Genomic DNA, 14469 nt, shown 5'->3' on the forward strand with positions numbered 1-14469 from the left:
ACAATGGGCCAATATTTTGTCACAATACTTCACAGATTACTTCTATGCTGATATCTATTAAGAGATCAAGTATTACCAGTTTCTAATACACATCTCTTAAATGGCCTCTGCCACTGAGTCAGCAGTCCGCTGCCTTCACAAGCAGTGGTATTTGTTTGCGCAGCTGTCAAAATTGATCACAGTTTATGAAAGTAATTTGAAGGCTGGTTATAGTTTGTATGAATTAAATCAGTAGTTATTGTACTTTATACACCCTCCACCTATGGTTTGCTACTCCTTAACATGGCCTAAATAAAACCCCAAATATAAAGCAATGTAATCCTTTTCTGAATTGCTGTCAAGCCACTTAGTTCAAGGGTAATTAGGAAAGACAGCAAAGCTAGCCTAGACAGAAACTACCACTAGGGGATTAAAACCATGGAATGTATTAAGAGGCCATTGAGGGCAATTTTGAACTTTGCCAGTTGGGTAGAATACTGTGAAGCTGGAAACTGACCACATAATTTAATAGTTAGAAAGGGCTAATTGCTCCAATGGACAGACAATCTGTCTTTTGTAGTCATCAAAATTGCCCATTTTGCTTCAATTTACATGGGGAACTGCAGTTATCGTCATAAAGTCATAGTGTAATACAGCACAGAAGCAGGTCATTAGGCCCGGTCCAGCCACACCATCCAAAATGCCATCTAAGCTAAACCTGTTTACCTGCATTTTAGCATATATCCATCTAAAACTTTCCTATCCATCTATCCAAGGGTCTTTTAAATGCTGCTAGATGTACCTCCCTCAACCACTTCCTCTGGCAACTTGTTATACATAATTACTAATTTCATTAAATTATTTTTGTCTTGTTGCAGGTCAACCGAAAGTTCAGCTATGCAGACTACAACAGTTGAGCAAATTCTTGCCAACATATCGACAAGTGGCTACAGCAATGGAAGTCACACCCATAAGGAGCCCTACCTACATAAACTCGCGCATCTCGACGAAGCTCTCTACAATGATTACTACAGTCTGTGGCTCGCCCTGATGATAATTAATGTTCTCATATTTGTAGTTGGCATTGTCCTCAACAGTGTGGCATTATATGTTTTCTGCTTTCGTACCAAAACTAAAACAACATCTGTCATCTACACCATCAACCTGGTGATCACAGATTTGATGGTGGGTTTCTCCTTACCGACCAGGATCATAATGTATTGCAGTGGCGGCAAATGCTTGACCTGCTCATTTGTACACATTTTCAGCTACTTTGTGAACATGTACTGCAGCATTCTCTTCCTAACCTGTATCTGTGTAGACAGATACCTTGCCATCGTCCAGGTTGAAGCGTCACGCAAGTGGAGGAACCCCCACTACGCCAAAGGGATTTGCGTCTTTATTTGGCTCTTTGCCATTATTGTCACTTACTCTATCCTTTCCACCGCAATCAAGTACGCTGCATGTTGTTTGTCTAAGCTCTTTGCTCTGACCGTATTTGAGTATTTTCTGCCTTTAATGATCATCACGATCTTCACCATTAGGATCATGTGTGCCCTTGCCAAACCAAACTTAATGCAGCAGAGTAGAGAAAGACGTATGAGAGCCGTCCAACTTCTAATCACTGTCCTAGTTATTTTCATGATATGCTTCACACCCTTTCATGTTCGTCAGGTTGTGATCTACATCAAACCTGATATCCCGCTGCATACCAGCCTAATCGTATACCACGTCACGGTGACCCTCAGTAGCCTCAACAGCTGTTTGGATCCAATTGTCTATTGCTTTGTCACTAACAACTTCCAATCCACTATGAGGAACATCTTTGTCAAAACTGACCCTGAACAAATCAGTGGAGAAATACTCAGCATGCAGAAAAGCTCCAAGGTAACCACGGTAAAGTAAGCGTGTGCAAACATGACAAGGAATGACTGTGTACTGAACAGTGAACAATAAACAGAACATGAAGCATCACTTCAGATACGAAGATGGGGACTTTAATATGTCATGAGTTTTTTTTTAAACTTTGGGGCTTGTTTAATTTTGTGCCTTGATGTTCATAATACATCATTTTGTACAGTTGAGGTGAAATTTACTCATGGTCTTCTTTACTAGACAATGATGACAGACATGCTTTTTTCAGTTTAGGTTACATTCCATTAGTTGTAAGACTATATGGCATTGGCTGGCAAAGAAAAGAGAAACAAAGTCACAATGTTTGTTTCATTATTTTATAGTACAGGAGAAAAGTCGTTGGGCTTCGGCCAAATGCGATGGAAAAATCTTTGTTCTCCTTGTAAAAACAGATTTTTTCAGAGATAAATCAGCAGTATTTATATACCTGTCTGTTCCATTTTCCCATTCTTATTGCCTCATTTCTCGTGATGTGTTGAATATATTTTGTAAAATCTCCTAATTTATTAACCTCATTGCAATGTAGCCACTGGAGTTGTCATTGAGTAGACAAGATGAAGACTGACACATTCAGACCTCCATTTTCTGAGAAACCACTTCATCCAGCCTGGTGCTTCTGATGTGTACTATAATGAAAGGGCTATATTGCATATTGGGAAAGAACAATAACTGCATTTAAATGACTCAGAAGTTGGCACAGGGTAGTTTTTTTTCTGGTGAGTGGTGGGACTTCAGAATATATAAGTGGATCTCTATATCCCTCATGGAAAACATAAATGGTTATTGTGGTTATCGTGGCCTGATTTTGAATGTTTGAGGGTGGTTCAGTGGAGTGGTGAGCGAAAGACTGAGAAAGGAATCAGTATATACTTCCAAACACTGTCACAAGTTTGTGCATCATATTAGTTTTTATTTGAGATTACAACAATTCCAGTACAAAAAATTCTGCCCTGCTTTTAAAATTAAACTTTTGGAACCTTTTGTTGGGTTTACTGGACACCAAAAATCCACAAAGATGTTCTCAAATATGGTTTAGAGAAAAAGCTCTTCAGGAGTTATCAGTCTGATCAATCCTTCCTTCACTCATGTTCCCAACAAAGCCATTAATATTTCTCATCTTCATTGTAATTTGATCCAGATGCAGGGAGATCAGATCAAATGATATGCAAATAGTGTAGACATTTATCACCAGAAATTACATCTGGTCATAATCAATGAATCTCTCTCCCTTCAGCACTATATCATTGGAGTCCCCTAATCTATGTCATGCCCCATCTCTCAGCTACATACTGATTCTATGTAAAAGTGATAGAAAGGATTTGAACTGGAAGCAGGGCCAATTGGCAATTGAACTTGTCTAGTCTATTGCTGATACCCAGATCAGCATGTCTTCCCTCGGCATTGTTACTATGTCTATGCAGTTGGCCTGTGTATCCCAGACTTCATCTGGGTAGGCCAAATATTTTGCAAATTAATCTGAAAGATTAAACATTGTCTCTTGCTTCCACAGACCTTTTACCACTGCCACCAATTCTCTCTCTCCCCACTCTCACAGATAAGCAGATATTTGCTGTCCAAGATAAGGATCCAACCATGTTAAGTACTTGTTCTGAACTTTCAATATTTATCATTACTTTTATGAATTCTAATCTCAAAAATGGTTCACCTATCATCAAGTTCAGGTTTAATTGTCATTCACCCATACACAAATACCCACGAATACAGCCAAACGACACAGCATTACTCTGGGGACAAGATGCAAAACACAGTACCAACAGTCACACACAGCACAAGGCACATAAGGTAACAAGTACATAAAATCACACCCAAAAAAAATAGTCCAAGACCCTGAGACCATGAATGTTGCAGCAATCTGCAATCAAATACAATATTACTTGTCTTCTGCCGAGCAAACACCAGGGCAGCACCAACTCCAGCTGGGACGCCACGCTACACTGACTCTGACACCTGGGTGGCTGTAAATAGGCAACACCGCGGCTCAAGGCCTAGTCTTAGCTATGACTAAGGCCACACAATTCCTCTGCTGTCCGACAATAAATCAGTGAATCAGACTTGCTGCAGTCCACATTAACAATGTCCAACAGGGTCTTGCAATGATAAGAAAAGTGACTGAGATAATCACTCGCCTCTCTGACCGATGCCTCCCTGACACAAGCAGTAGCATAATCTGCACCAAGTCCAGCTCCTTCAGTTTCTCCGCCAATGAATATCTCAGGTGGGGAAGACCTGCACTACTTTATGTTCATTATGTCCAGCAGGGTCTTGCAATTGTAAAAAATAGGTTTAATAAAGACAATAACACCTTTGGTTGACCCCGTAGAAGCTGCATCAATTGAACACACCGCCATCTTACAAGAAGTGTATCATTGTAATGAGGCTAACTTAAGCAAAGCAATATATTAACTGACTGATGAGTTAAAATAATCACTAATACAAGTCACAAATAAGAATATTAAAACAGGAGTAGCCTGATTCACTATTCAGATAGATCATTGCTGATGTCTACCTCAACTCCATATAGCTGCCATTGCTGGATAATCTTTTATCCCCTTGCTCAATACAAATGAAACTTAGACCTAAAAGCTATAAACACTTCTGAAACATTTAGACCATTTATAGCTTTCAGCTTCTAAAGGTGCTGTGACAAAACAATTTCTCTCATGCTCCTAATTCAAAGTTCATTATTTACTTGATTTGCCCATTAGAGGAAATATCAACTGGACTAAGTCCTTTACACAATTTAAACACCTCAATCAGATAACTCCTTAATCTCCACCATCAAAGAGAATGAAAACAAATTAATGTAATCCATCACATTATTTAAACCTTGTTACTTTATCACTTTGGTGAATCTGAGATGTGCTTAAATAGAGAAAGATCTGCCTGGATGATGGGCAAACTCAGCTTTTCATTTCCCTCAGTACATGTGCAAATAATTTACTATTTACCATTTCTTGCTTCTTTACTTTATTGTCGCCAAACAATTGATACTAGAGCGTACAATCATGACAGTGATATTTGATTCTGCACTTCACGCTCCCTGGATTACAAATCAATAGTAAATATTCAAAATTTAAATTATAAATCATAAATAGAAAATAGAAAAGGGAAAGTAACGTAGTGCAAAAAAAAACCGAGAGGCAGGTCCGGATATTTGGAGGGTACGGCCCAGATCCGGGTCAGGATCCGTTCAGCAGTCTTATCACAGTTGGAAAGAAGCTGTTCCCAAATCTGGCCGTACGAGTCTTCAAGCTCCTGAGCCTTCTCCCCGAGGGAAGAAGACCAATTAACATTCAACAACAAGTCACTGCCAATTGGCCCACCACTCTGGGGATTATCATTCAACAAAACTTAACTCAACCAACATAAAAACTCAGGCTACAAAAGTGAGTGATAAAGGAAGTATCCTGCAGGAAATTGATTCAACTTCTGGCTTCCTAGAGCCTTCCTATCATCCTAATTCACAAATCAAGAGTATGACAAAATACATTCTTCTCAGGAAGTTTGGTACAGAACATTCTACTTATGAGGACCCTATCTACCACCCCCAAACATTGATTCCTTTCTCCATCAGCAAACCATGGCTATACTGCACCCTGCACAAATCACCAAAAACTCCTCATTCAGCACCTCCCAAATCAACAAGTGCTAATTGATAGCAACACACACAAAATGCTGGAGGAACTCTGCAGGTCATGCAGCATCCATGGAAATGAACGAACAGTTAACGTTTTGGGCCAGGACCCTTCTTCAGGGCTGGAAAGGGAAGGGGAAGGTACCAGAACAAAAAGATGAGGGGAGGGGAAGAAGGATAGCTAGAAGGTGATAGGAGAAGCCAGGTGGGTGGGAAAGGTAAAGGGCTGGAGATGAAAGAATCTGATAGGAGAGGAGAGTGGACCATGGGGCAAAGGGAAGGAGTAGGGGCACCAGGGGAAGGTGATAGGCAGGTGAGAAGAGGTAGGAGTCCAGGGTAGGGAATAAAAAAGGAAGGGTAGGGAAATTTATTTTACTGGAAGGAGAAATCGATATTCATGCCATCAGGTTGGAAGCTACCCGGATAGAATATAAGGTGTTGTTCCTCCACCCTGAGGAAATCCTCACCATAGCAGAAGAGAAGGCCATGGACTGACATGTTGGAATGGGAATGGGGATTGTAATTAAAATGTTGGGTCACCAGGAAGTTCCACTTTTGGCAGATGGAGCGGAGTGCTAATTGATGAAAGTAAAGGGCAACAGAAATGCCACCATATGCAGTTTCCCTCGAAGAAACATATGATGCTTGAAATATATTATTCCTCTTTCAATGTTGCTTGTTCTAAATCCTGCAGCTCCCCACCCAACAGCATTGTAGGAGTACCTTCACTAAAAGGACTGCAGAAGTTCAAAAATATCACTGACTATCACCTTCCTGAGGACAATAGGGTTGGGTAATAAACGTCAGTCTTTATCCTTAACACAGTAACAAAAATTAAAAGATGCTGATGAGCTGACTGGGATGAAATCTCAGGTTGAAACATGTTTAAGACTGTTTTATGCATTTTGGTAAAGGAAAGATTGCCAGATCTGGGAACAGTTATTTAGAGACATGTTAAGTAGCTCCATGAAAACTAACAGAACAATGAAAGACTTTGTTTTATGTCCATGTGTCCAAATAGACAGCTTGTTAATATCATCACATTTTATGACACTATTACACTATTAATATTCTGCCCCAAGATGTTCTCAGTAATGAATGGATCAAAGTCCATTTAGAAATTAGAGTAAATGAAACTAGTGATAAAATAATAATAATTACTGATGACTTCATAGGGTATAATTTTGCTTGGACCTCAAGTTCCTTGGATAACTGTTAAAATGGCAATTTACAACACACTCCTCATCATCTTTAAACTTTGGACTTTTTATTAGCCTAAAAGACAAGAGGTTCCCTAAAATTTCAATTGCCTAAGATTGAAGGCACCAATATTATTACCAGTTTAATTTCTTCAAACCATTATCTGGTCTTCTTGGAATGAGAAGGAGATTTTACAATCAGCAATCTCACAATATGACAATGTGAGGTTAATGTGTTCCAAGAAGCTTGCGGCATCTGAAGTCAGGAGAAGCAAATGCCAGCCTGTTTTAACCATCATGCCGCTCATATCTGTGGAGAATAGCAAGTACTACATTCAAATACTATAGTGTAAGTAATTGGAATGAAGGCAAATCCCAAAACTCTGAAACAACAAGCCCTATGAAGTCAGATAGCATTAGTAAAGAAAAGACATCTTAACATCATCCCAAAATTTAGACAAAGCAAGTTGGACATAGAATATATTGTGAAAAATTTTACTTGTTTTTAATACATAAGACAATGTGTAATAAATTTGTGTTTATAAGAATTGCATTTGTTGAATTTTGTACATTGTAGAATACGCGCATGACCCTTTAAAATGCTAGGAAACAAAGGCAATTACTCATTTTTGAATTGGTAAGAAAATGTCTAAACTTCCAAGTACTTGAAATATTTAAGTTTGTAAAATATCAGTTAAGATGCTGTTTCAGGTATAGCGAGAATATATTCAATTTAAACCACTGTAGGTGCTCTGCAATTTACCTGTGCAGCTTTCTGTACAAATCAAGTATTGATCCCCTATTGTACTTGTTCGAGTGTGTGACATATAAAGGATGGTGCTCATACCATTACTAAATTCAGCAAGCTTTCTTAATGTGATGTCCAGGCCAGAACACTCTTTCAATGAACACCACCAATGCACATGTAACAAATTTTATTCTGTAAGAGGATTATGTAAACATTTTATTTAAGTAACTGTCTGAATTTCTCACATTATGATTCTGATGTAGTGCTTGATGGCAGAACTCCATACACACTTCACAAGTACTTCATTTCATACTCCAAAAGGAAACAGCCATTGATGTAAAATATGTCATATATTTTGAGAAGATGCTATGCTATTGCTATAATGTGTACACATGCTAATTTACAATTGAACTAATAAAGTTATATTTTATATAACATTACTATTTCTTTCTGAAGTATCAATTTAAAAACAGATGATATCTGTGTCTGGGAATGTCAGAAGGAAATGCAGGAACATGTCCTATGGGGAAAACCTGAAAGAGGTTGTGAAGTAATGCTGCAAGATAGCAGTCATCCAAATTCAGAGCAAAGCACAAAAAAATGCGGCAGGAACTCAACAGTTCTGACAGCATCTATGGAAAGGAATGAACAATTGACATTTTGGGCCAAGACCTTTCATCAGGACTGGAAAGGAAGATGCCAGAATAAAAAGGTGGGGTTAGAGGGAGGAGGACAAGCTTGAAGATGAGAGGTGAAGCCATGTGGGTGGGGGAGGGGTGGATGAAGTAAGAAGCTGGGAGGTGATAAGTAGAGGCCTGAAGTCAAGCTCCCAGGAATTCACTGACAGACAGACCTCATGGTTTGGCCACTAACCAATATCAAGCCTTGAAAGAGGAAAAGTTTGTACAGGCATCCAATTACACAGACTGCTCATAGTTAATAATTTCCACTTCAAGGAGACTATTTTGCAATATCAACAAACAGAATCTCTTTCATCATTTAAATTTTTACAAGAAATAATTATTAGTTTCCTTTCAAACAAAGGAAGAAATATTGCCGGGGTCAACTGGTGAGATATTTATAAAACAACTTCATGACACCACTTTAAAAGTGTAATGAGATAGCCTCGGATTTCCATGTATCAAATGTCTGCAACCTAATCAGTAACACAGCTTGTAGAGCTACTGACTCACAGCTCCAGAGACCCAGGTTCAAGCCTGATCTCAGGTGCTGAGAGTTTGGAGTCTGTTCATTGTCACATTTTGCAGTTTCTTCCCACCGCCCAAAGACATGTGAGACACTAGTTTAGATGGCCATTGTAAGTTGTCCATAGCGTGTAGAGGGTTGTTAGAATTCCAGAGTGAGTTAATGGGAATGTGGTAAGAAAGAAATGGGATTAATGTAGTTTTAGTGTAAACAGCTCTAGATTATCAACACAGATTTAATAGGTTAAAGGACCTGTTGCATGACTGAAAAATTCTATGCAATAACCTAGATAAATTATTTTTCTTTTGTATTGAATTAAGACCTTTCCACTGGTTCTTTGCTATCTTAGCGTACATATAAACCAACCTTTTGTCAGTCCAAAGCTCATTATGAACATACTCAAATACCAGTGAAAGTCCACAACAGAAAGCATAGTACCAAATAGATGTGGAAGATCAAGGATTTGACTCTCTCAGTCTGTGCTGCACTTTAAGATCTCCTAACCTAGTGTTCACTTCAGCAACTGTAACTCAGAGAAAGTGATGTTTAGCTGTACATTTGGACTTGTAAATCAGAGAGCAGGGATTTCCAAAATGGAGAAATTGGTAGGAAGTAGGAAAGCATGTTGAATGGGTGATATCAGCAAAAGCCTGGGAACATGATGGCTCTGCTAAACCTAATGGCAAAAACTCTACTGTCAGCATCATATGCACTTTTCTCTCCTGCAGTCAGCTGTTTCCACAGTCAGTGTGAATCCTTACAGCAGAAAGCCACAGGTGGAAAAGCAGAAAGATCCCCAACAAGAAGGAATAATCCTGGGTTGAATTGGGGTTGGGAATATTTACTTACAATCCATAAAGATTGGGATCTCAGGGATGGGGGTACTGGTGACATGTGGAAGCAAGGTACATTAGTTACTGCAGTAAAATGTTTGCTTAAGGAGCAGTGATAGCAGCTTAATCTGGTCCTCATAGAGTGAAATTTTAAAACATTTACCTACTAGATCAAGTTGATCAAGTTTGTGTGTGTCAAGTTGGTCCTGTCTCTGCATATCTCTTATTAATCCTAACATCCTACTTTTGGTCTGAGGGAAGTGAGCTTAAGTTTCCCCCTTGAACTTCAGGACATTACAAAAAATGATCAAAATCTTCATATATTCCTGCCTTCTCTTCTCTAATACTATAGTTCATTCTCTGAGTGTCATGTTCCGGTCTGTGATGTCTGCATTCCGGTTCATGGTCCGGTCTGTGATGTCCGCATTCCGGTTCATGGTCCGGTCCATGGAGTCAGGACTCCAGGTCTTCCAGCTATCCCTTGTTTGACTTAATCATAGGCACCTGATTCCCATCTTGGGGCTTGGAATATAAGTAGCCTTGGGGTTGAATGTGAGCTGCTGGTTTGTCTTGTCAGTCCCCCTTGGAACAACCTGCTGATGGAAGGCTAATGAAACCATTTGTGATCTCTAGGCTTGGTTGGAGGACAACCGCTTCACGGAGCCTTGTTGCCACTGGTCGGAGTAGTCATCATGGTATGGATTTGGCTGTTTCTGTGGCCAGCCAAGGTTGCTGGCTACCCTGACACTCAGGGCCACCCTGGATTGAGCTCCTTTCCTGTCCTTGCCTCTGTTGGGTAAGCCAGGCTGTAATTGCTGTTACCCTGTGGTTGGTTCTGTCCCTTCCTGTCCCTTGCCTCTGTTGGGTAAGCAGGCTGTTTGCTGTTACCCTGCAGTTGGGTCTGTCCCTCCGTCCTTGCATCTGTGGGGTGAAGTTCCGCATCCTGCCCAGGAGTTTCGCCAAGAACCCAAGCCTCGAAGACCCCAGCTTCCATGCCTCAAGACTCAAGCCCCAAGACCCCATACCCCAGCCTCGTACTGTCCTGTGGTCATGTGATGTCCTTGCCTGGTTCTGGGGCCCGAGCCTGAGGCAAGACCCAGATTCTGTGTCCTTGTTCAGTCTCTGGCTTGGAGCCCAAGCCCAGGCTCCTAGTGCATAATTTCTTGTCTGGGTTCCCTGCCTTGTCCATGTCCTAGCCCAAGTCTGCGTTCTTGTCCCTGCTCCTTGCCTGTATCCTGTCACGTCCCTACTCTAGTGAAGTCCTGTTCCTTGTACTTCAGTGTCTGTGTCTTGCATTTGGGTCTGTTCCCAATGTCCCCCCCCCCCCCGCCATTGTGACTCTGAGTTTTGAAAGCTACAACATCACATTAAAAGAGTAAACAAACGTAAACATTCATTTAAGCAATACAGTCACACAGCCAGCCCACAGAATTAATCAACAAAAATGAGTCAAAAAGCTCATTGTACCCAAGTAGAAGAAAGTGTGGAATATTTTCATTTTAATAAAACAATTAAAAATTCCTTCAGGGTAGAAATGTGTTCAGTTGCATATGCTAAACACAGGTCCTGTGCAGCTTTCAGATTTATGTACAGCCCATACATATAAATAAGTATTTCAGAGACTAGTGGTATGGATCTTCCAGTTGCTGTGAGGCTGCAGGCATTATTTGCTGTTGGGAACTTGGTCTGCAGTTGCTTTTATGACTTCTGACCTGTTCTGGCTACAAATGGTGCTGTAATCTATGGAATGATCTGGCTATTCACCCAAAGCCCTTCAGGCATAGTTTTATTTTGTTCCTGATTTTGTCCACATTTAACCTGGTGTTTCTGAAGTGCATCAGTCTCTGCAATTTCTGTCACATCACGATGCTCCCAACAGAAGGAGTGCCCACTACCTTCTCATTCTGCATTGCAAAGGAAGCAGCCCCTTCAGCATGCCCTGCTTACTCTTGATCTCATCACTTAAGTAAAGATTCATTAAAAGTTCAAAGTAAAATTTATTATCAGAGTGCATAGACGTCACCACATAAAACTTTGAGGTTTTTTTTCCTCTGTTGGCATATTTAGCAAAGCTATAGAACAGTAACTGTAAACAGGATCAAATAATAACAAACTCCATGCAAATACAAATATAAATAAATAACAATAAATAACGAGAGTATGAAATAACAAGATAAAGAGTCCTTAAAGTGAGACCATCAGTTGTGGGAACACCAGAAATAGAATGAGAGTAATTATCCCTTGCTGTTCAAGAGCCTGATGATTGAGGGGTAGTAACCGTTCTTGAACCTGCTGGTGCGAGTCCTGAGGCTCCTGTACCTAGTAACTGATGGCAGCAGTAAGGAAAAAACATGGCCTGGGTGGAGAGGATCTTTGATGATGGATGCTCCTTTTCTAGGACAAAGTTTCAAGTTGGACAGCTTTACTCGTGATCTATTGGGCTGAATCCACTACTTTTGTAGGATTTTCCACTCAAAGGTGTTGGTGTTCCCATACCAGGCCGTAATGCAGCCAGTCTATACACTTTCCATTACACATCTATAGAAGTTGCTAAGGTTTTTGATGACAGGCCGAATCTTCAGACTCCTGAGGAAGTAGAGGCACTGTTGTGCTTTCTTTACAATTATATTTATATGTTGGGTCCAGCACAGGTCCTCCAAGATAGTGACACCAGGAATTTAAAGTTACTGACCCTCTCCACCTCTGCTCCTCCAATGAGTACTGGCTTATGGACCTCTGATTTCCCTCTCCTGAAGTCTACAATCAGCTCCTAGGTCTTATTGACATTGAGTGAGAGGTTGTTGTTATTACACCAATCAGCCAAATTTTCAATCTCCCTCCTGTATACTGATTCATCACCACCTTTGATACAGCCCACAACACTGGTGTCATCAGCAAACTTGAACATGCTGTTGGAGCTGTGCTTAGCCACAAAGTCACAGGTATAAAGTGAGTAGAGCAGGGGGCTAAGTACACATCCCTGTGGTGCTCCTGTGCTGATGGAGATTGTGGAGGAGATACTTTTGCCAATCCAAACTGACTGGGATCTGCAAACATAGAAATCCAGAATCCAATTGCACAAGGGGATACTGAGGCCCAGGTCTTGGAGTTTAGTTTTGAGAGGAAGATGGTATTAAATAATGAGTTGTAATCAATAAAGATATAATAAGATCTATAGCACCATTTTAAAGAAGAGTGAATTTATCTCTGACCAATATTGAATTCTCACTAAAAGTTACTAGAAAAACAACTAGTTACTGTAGTTACTGCAAATGAGTGCACAGCAAGCTCCCAGAAGCAGCGATGTTTTCTAAGAGTTGCACTATTTCTTATAATGGTCACATCATTTCAAAAGAATTTCATTGGCTGAGAAATGCTTTGGGATACAATGAAAGGGAAATATAATGTAATTTTAATTTTTTTATCAGTTTTGTTCATGAAGGAAAGAAGGCTGTCATAACTTTAATAATAAATCACATGACATTGTCACATCTGCACTTGGCAGGACAGGAAAACCTTTGAAAGTCCACCTGTGAACCAGAAAGCTAAAAGCAAATATGGATTGCAGCTGTGAATCAATCGCTAGACAAGGAAAGAATGAAGAGCTATCACTGGATTTCTAAACAGCTGAATTATAAATAGACATCTTACTTTATTGCAACACACACAAAAGTTGCTGGTGAACGCAGCATGCCAGGCAGCATCTCTAGGAAGAGGTACAGTCAACGTTTCAGGCTGAGACCCTTCGTCAGGACCCTTCAACTCTGCTTCCCACTCCCATTCAGATACGTCCATACATGGCCTCCTCTACTGCCATGATGAGGCTAAACTCAGGTTGGAGGAGCAACACCTCATATACTGTCTAGGTAGCTGCCAGCCCCTTGGTATGAACATTGAATTCTCCAACTTCTGGTAATTCCCTCCCCCTCCCTTCCCCTATCCCAGTTTGACTCTGCCCCATACCCCAGCATGAGTGATGCTAGTTGTAAACCAAGACAAAGTCAAGAGCTGCATCTTTGAAAGAATTGGTTTGTAAAATACAATATACCACCACAAGACAAAAGATTTCACCTTTTCACTGGGTTAAAGGCTCAAGACTGTAAGTAAAAGAAGACAAGTCTGGTGAGAACAAACCTGTTTAAGAGGATGGGTCAAATGTCTCTGCTGGCTTTATTGTCGAGTGTTGAATCAGTGAGTGTTGACAACACTAATGATAATGCACTTATTAGCCTTATCCATGCATGACTTTAGTATTAGTTCATTTCCTTCTGCTCCACAATCTCTGGTAAATGTTAGAAGACTAGTACATATCTATGCTTCAAAATATTAGCCCACTTGTAACACAGAACCTCTTCTTTCGCTCTGGTGGATAACAGACATGGATATGAAGGCACAATGGCCTCCTTCACTGTTGTAATGATTCCAAGCCCCAATAAGATCTTGTAGAGATAATTCACTGCTTCAGGATATAGGGAGCTAAAAACAAGCCAGAAATGCTTGCTTGCACACTTGGTCCTGACAGCCACTTTGAAGTATGGCATATCATTTCTAAACAGCTCTTTAAATTTTATAGCAGATAGAACATAAGTCATTAATTTTTCGTTTGCCCAAATTTTTTACCTGATACTATAATCTATATTTTTAGTTTGAAGAAGAAGCTAACAATAGGGTTTATGGAAAAAAAATCCTAAAACAAATAGGGTCAGATGCAGCATGAAAGTGAAAACAAATTGGCAAATGGTTAGAAATAAAACAAAAAAAGTGATAATTATAATAACTTTGGACAGTAACTTTGCTTTTCCCAACAGAACCAGGATGGACTAGTTCTGCCATAGTGTAAAGTGAGCTAATGATAGATTCACAGTAAAATATTTTCTCCAGCTATTTCTATCACAAAAGGTTTGTTGTATAAATGTACACTCCTTTGGGAATCCT

At 40.0% G+C, this 14469-nt stretch overlaps 1 protein-coding gene across 2 annotated transcripts in view; it reads left to right on the forward strand.

Annotated features, from left to right (window-relative positions):
• LOC134351794 (G-protein coupled receptor 20-like) overlaps positions 1–7894 on the forward strand; it is a 43827-nt gene extending 35933 nt beyond the window's left edge. For both annotated transcript variants that reach the window (XM_063058494.1, XM_063058503.1), the window contains exon 2: positions 858–7894. In XM_063058494.1, coding sequence (XP_062914564.1) covers positions 877–1884 — 1008 coding nt within the window. In that variant the 5' untranslated portion in view covers positions 858–876 and the 3' untranslated portion in view covers positions 1885–7894. The remainder of the gene's footprint in view (positions 1–857) is intronic.
• The last annotated feature ends 6575 nt before the right edge of the window (positions 7895–14469 follow it).

This window comes from Mobula hypostoma, chromosome 1 (genome assembly GCF_963921235.1).
Source record: "Mobula hypostoma chromosome 1, sMobHyp1.1, whole genome shotgun sequence".
Classification (NCBI taxonomy): domain Eukaryota; kingdom Metazoa; phylum Chordata; class Chondrichthyes; order Myliobatiformes; family Myliobatidae; genus Mobula; species Mobula hypostoma.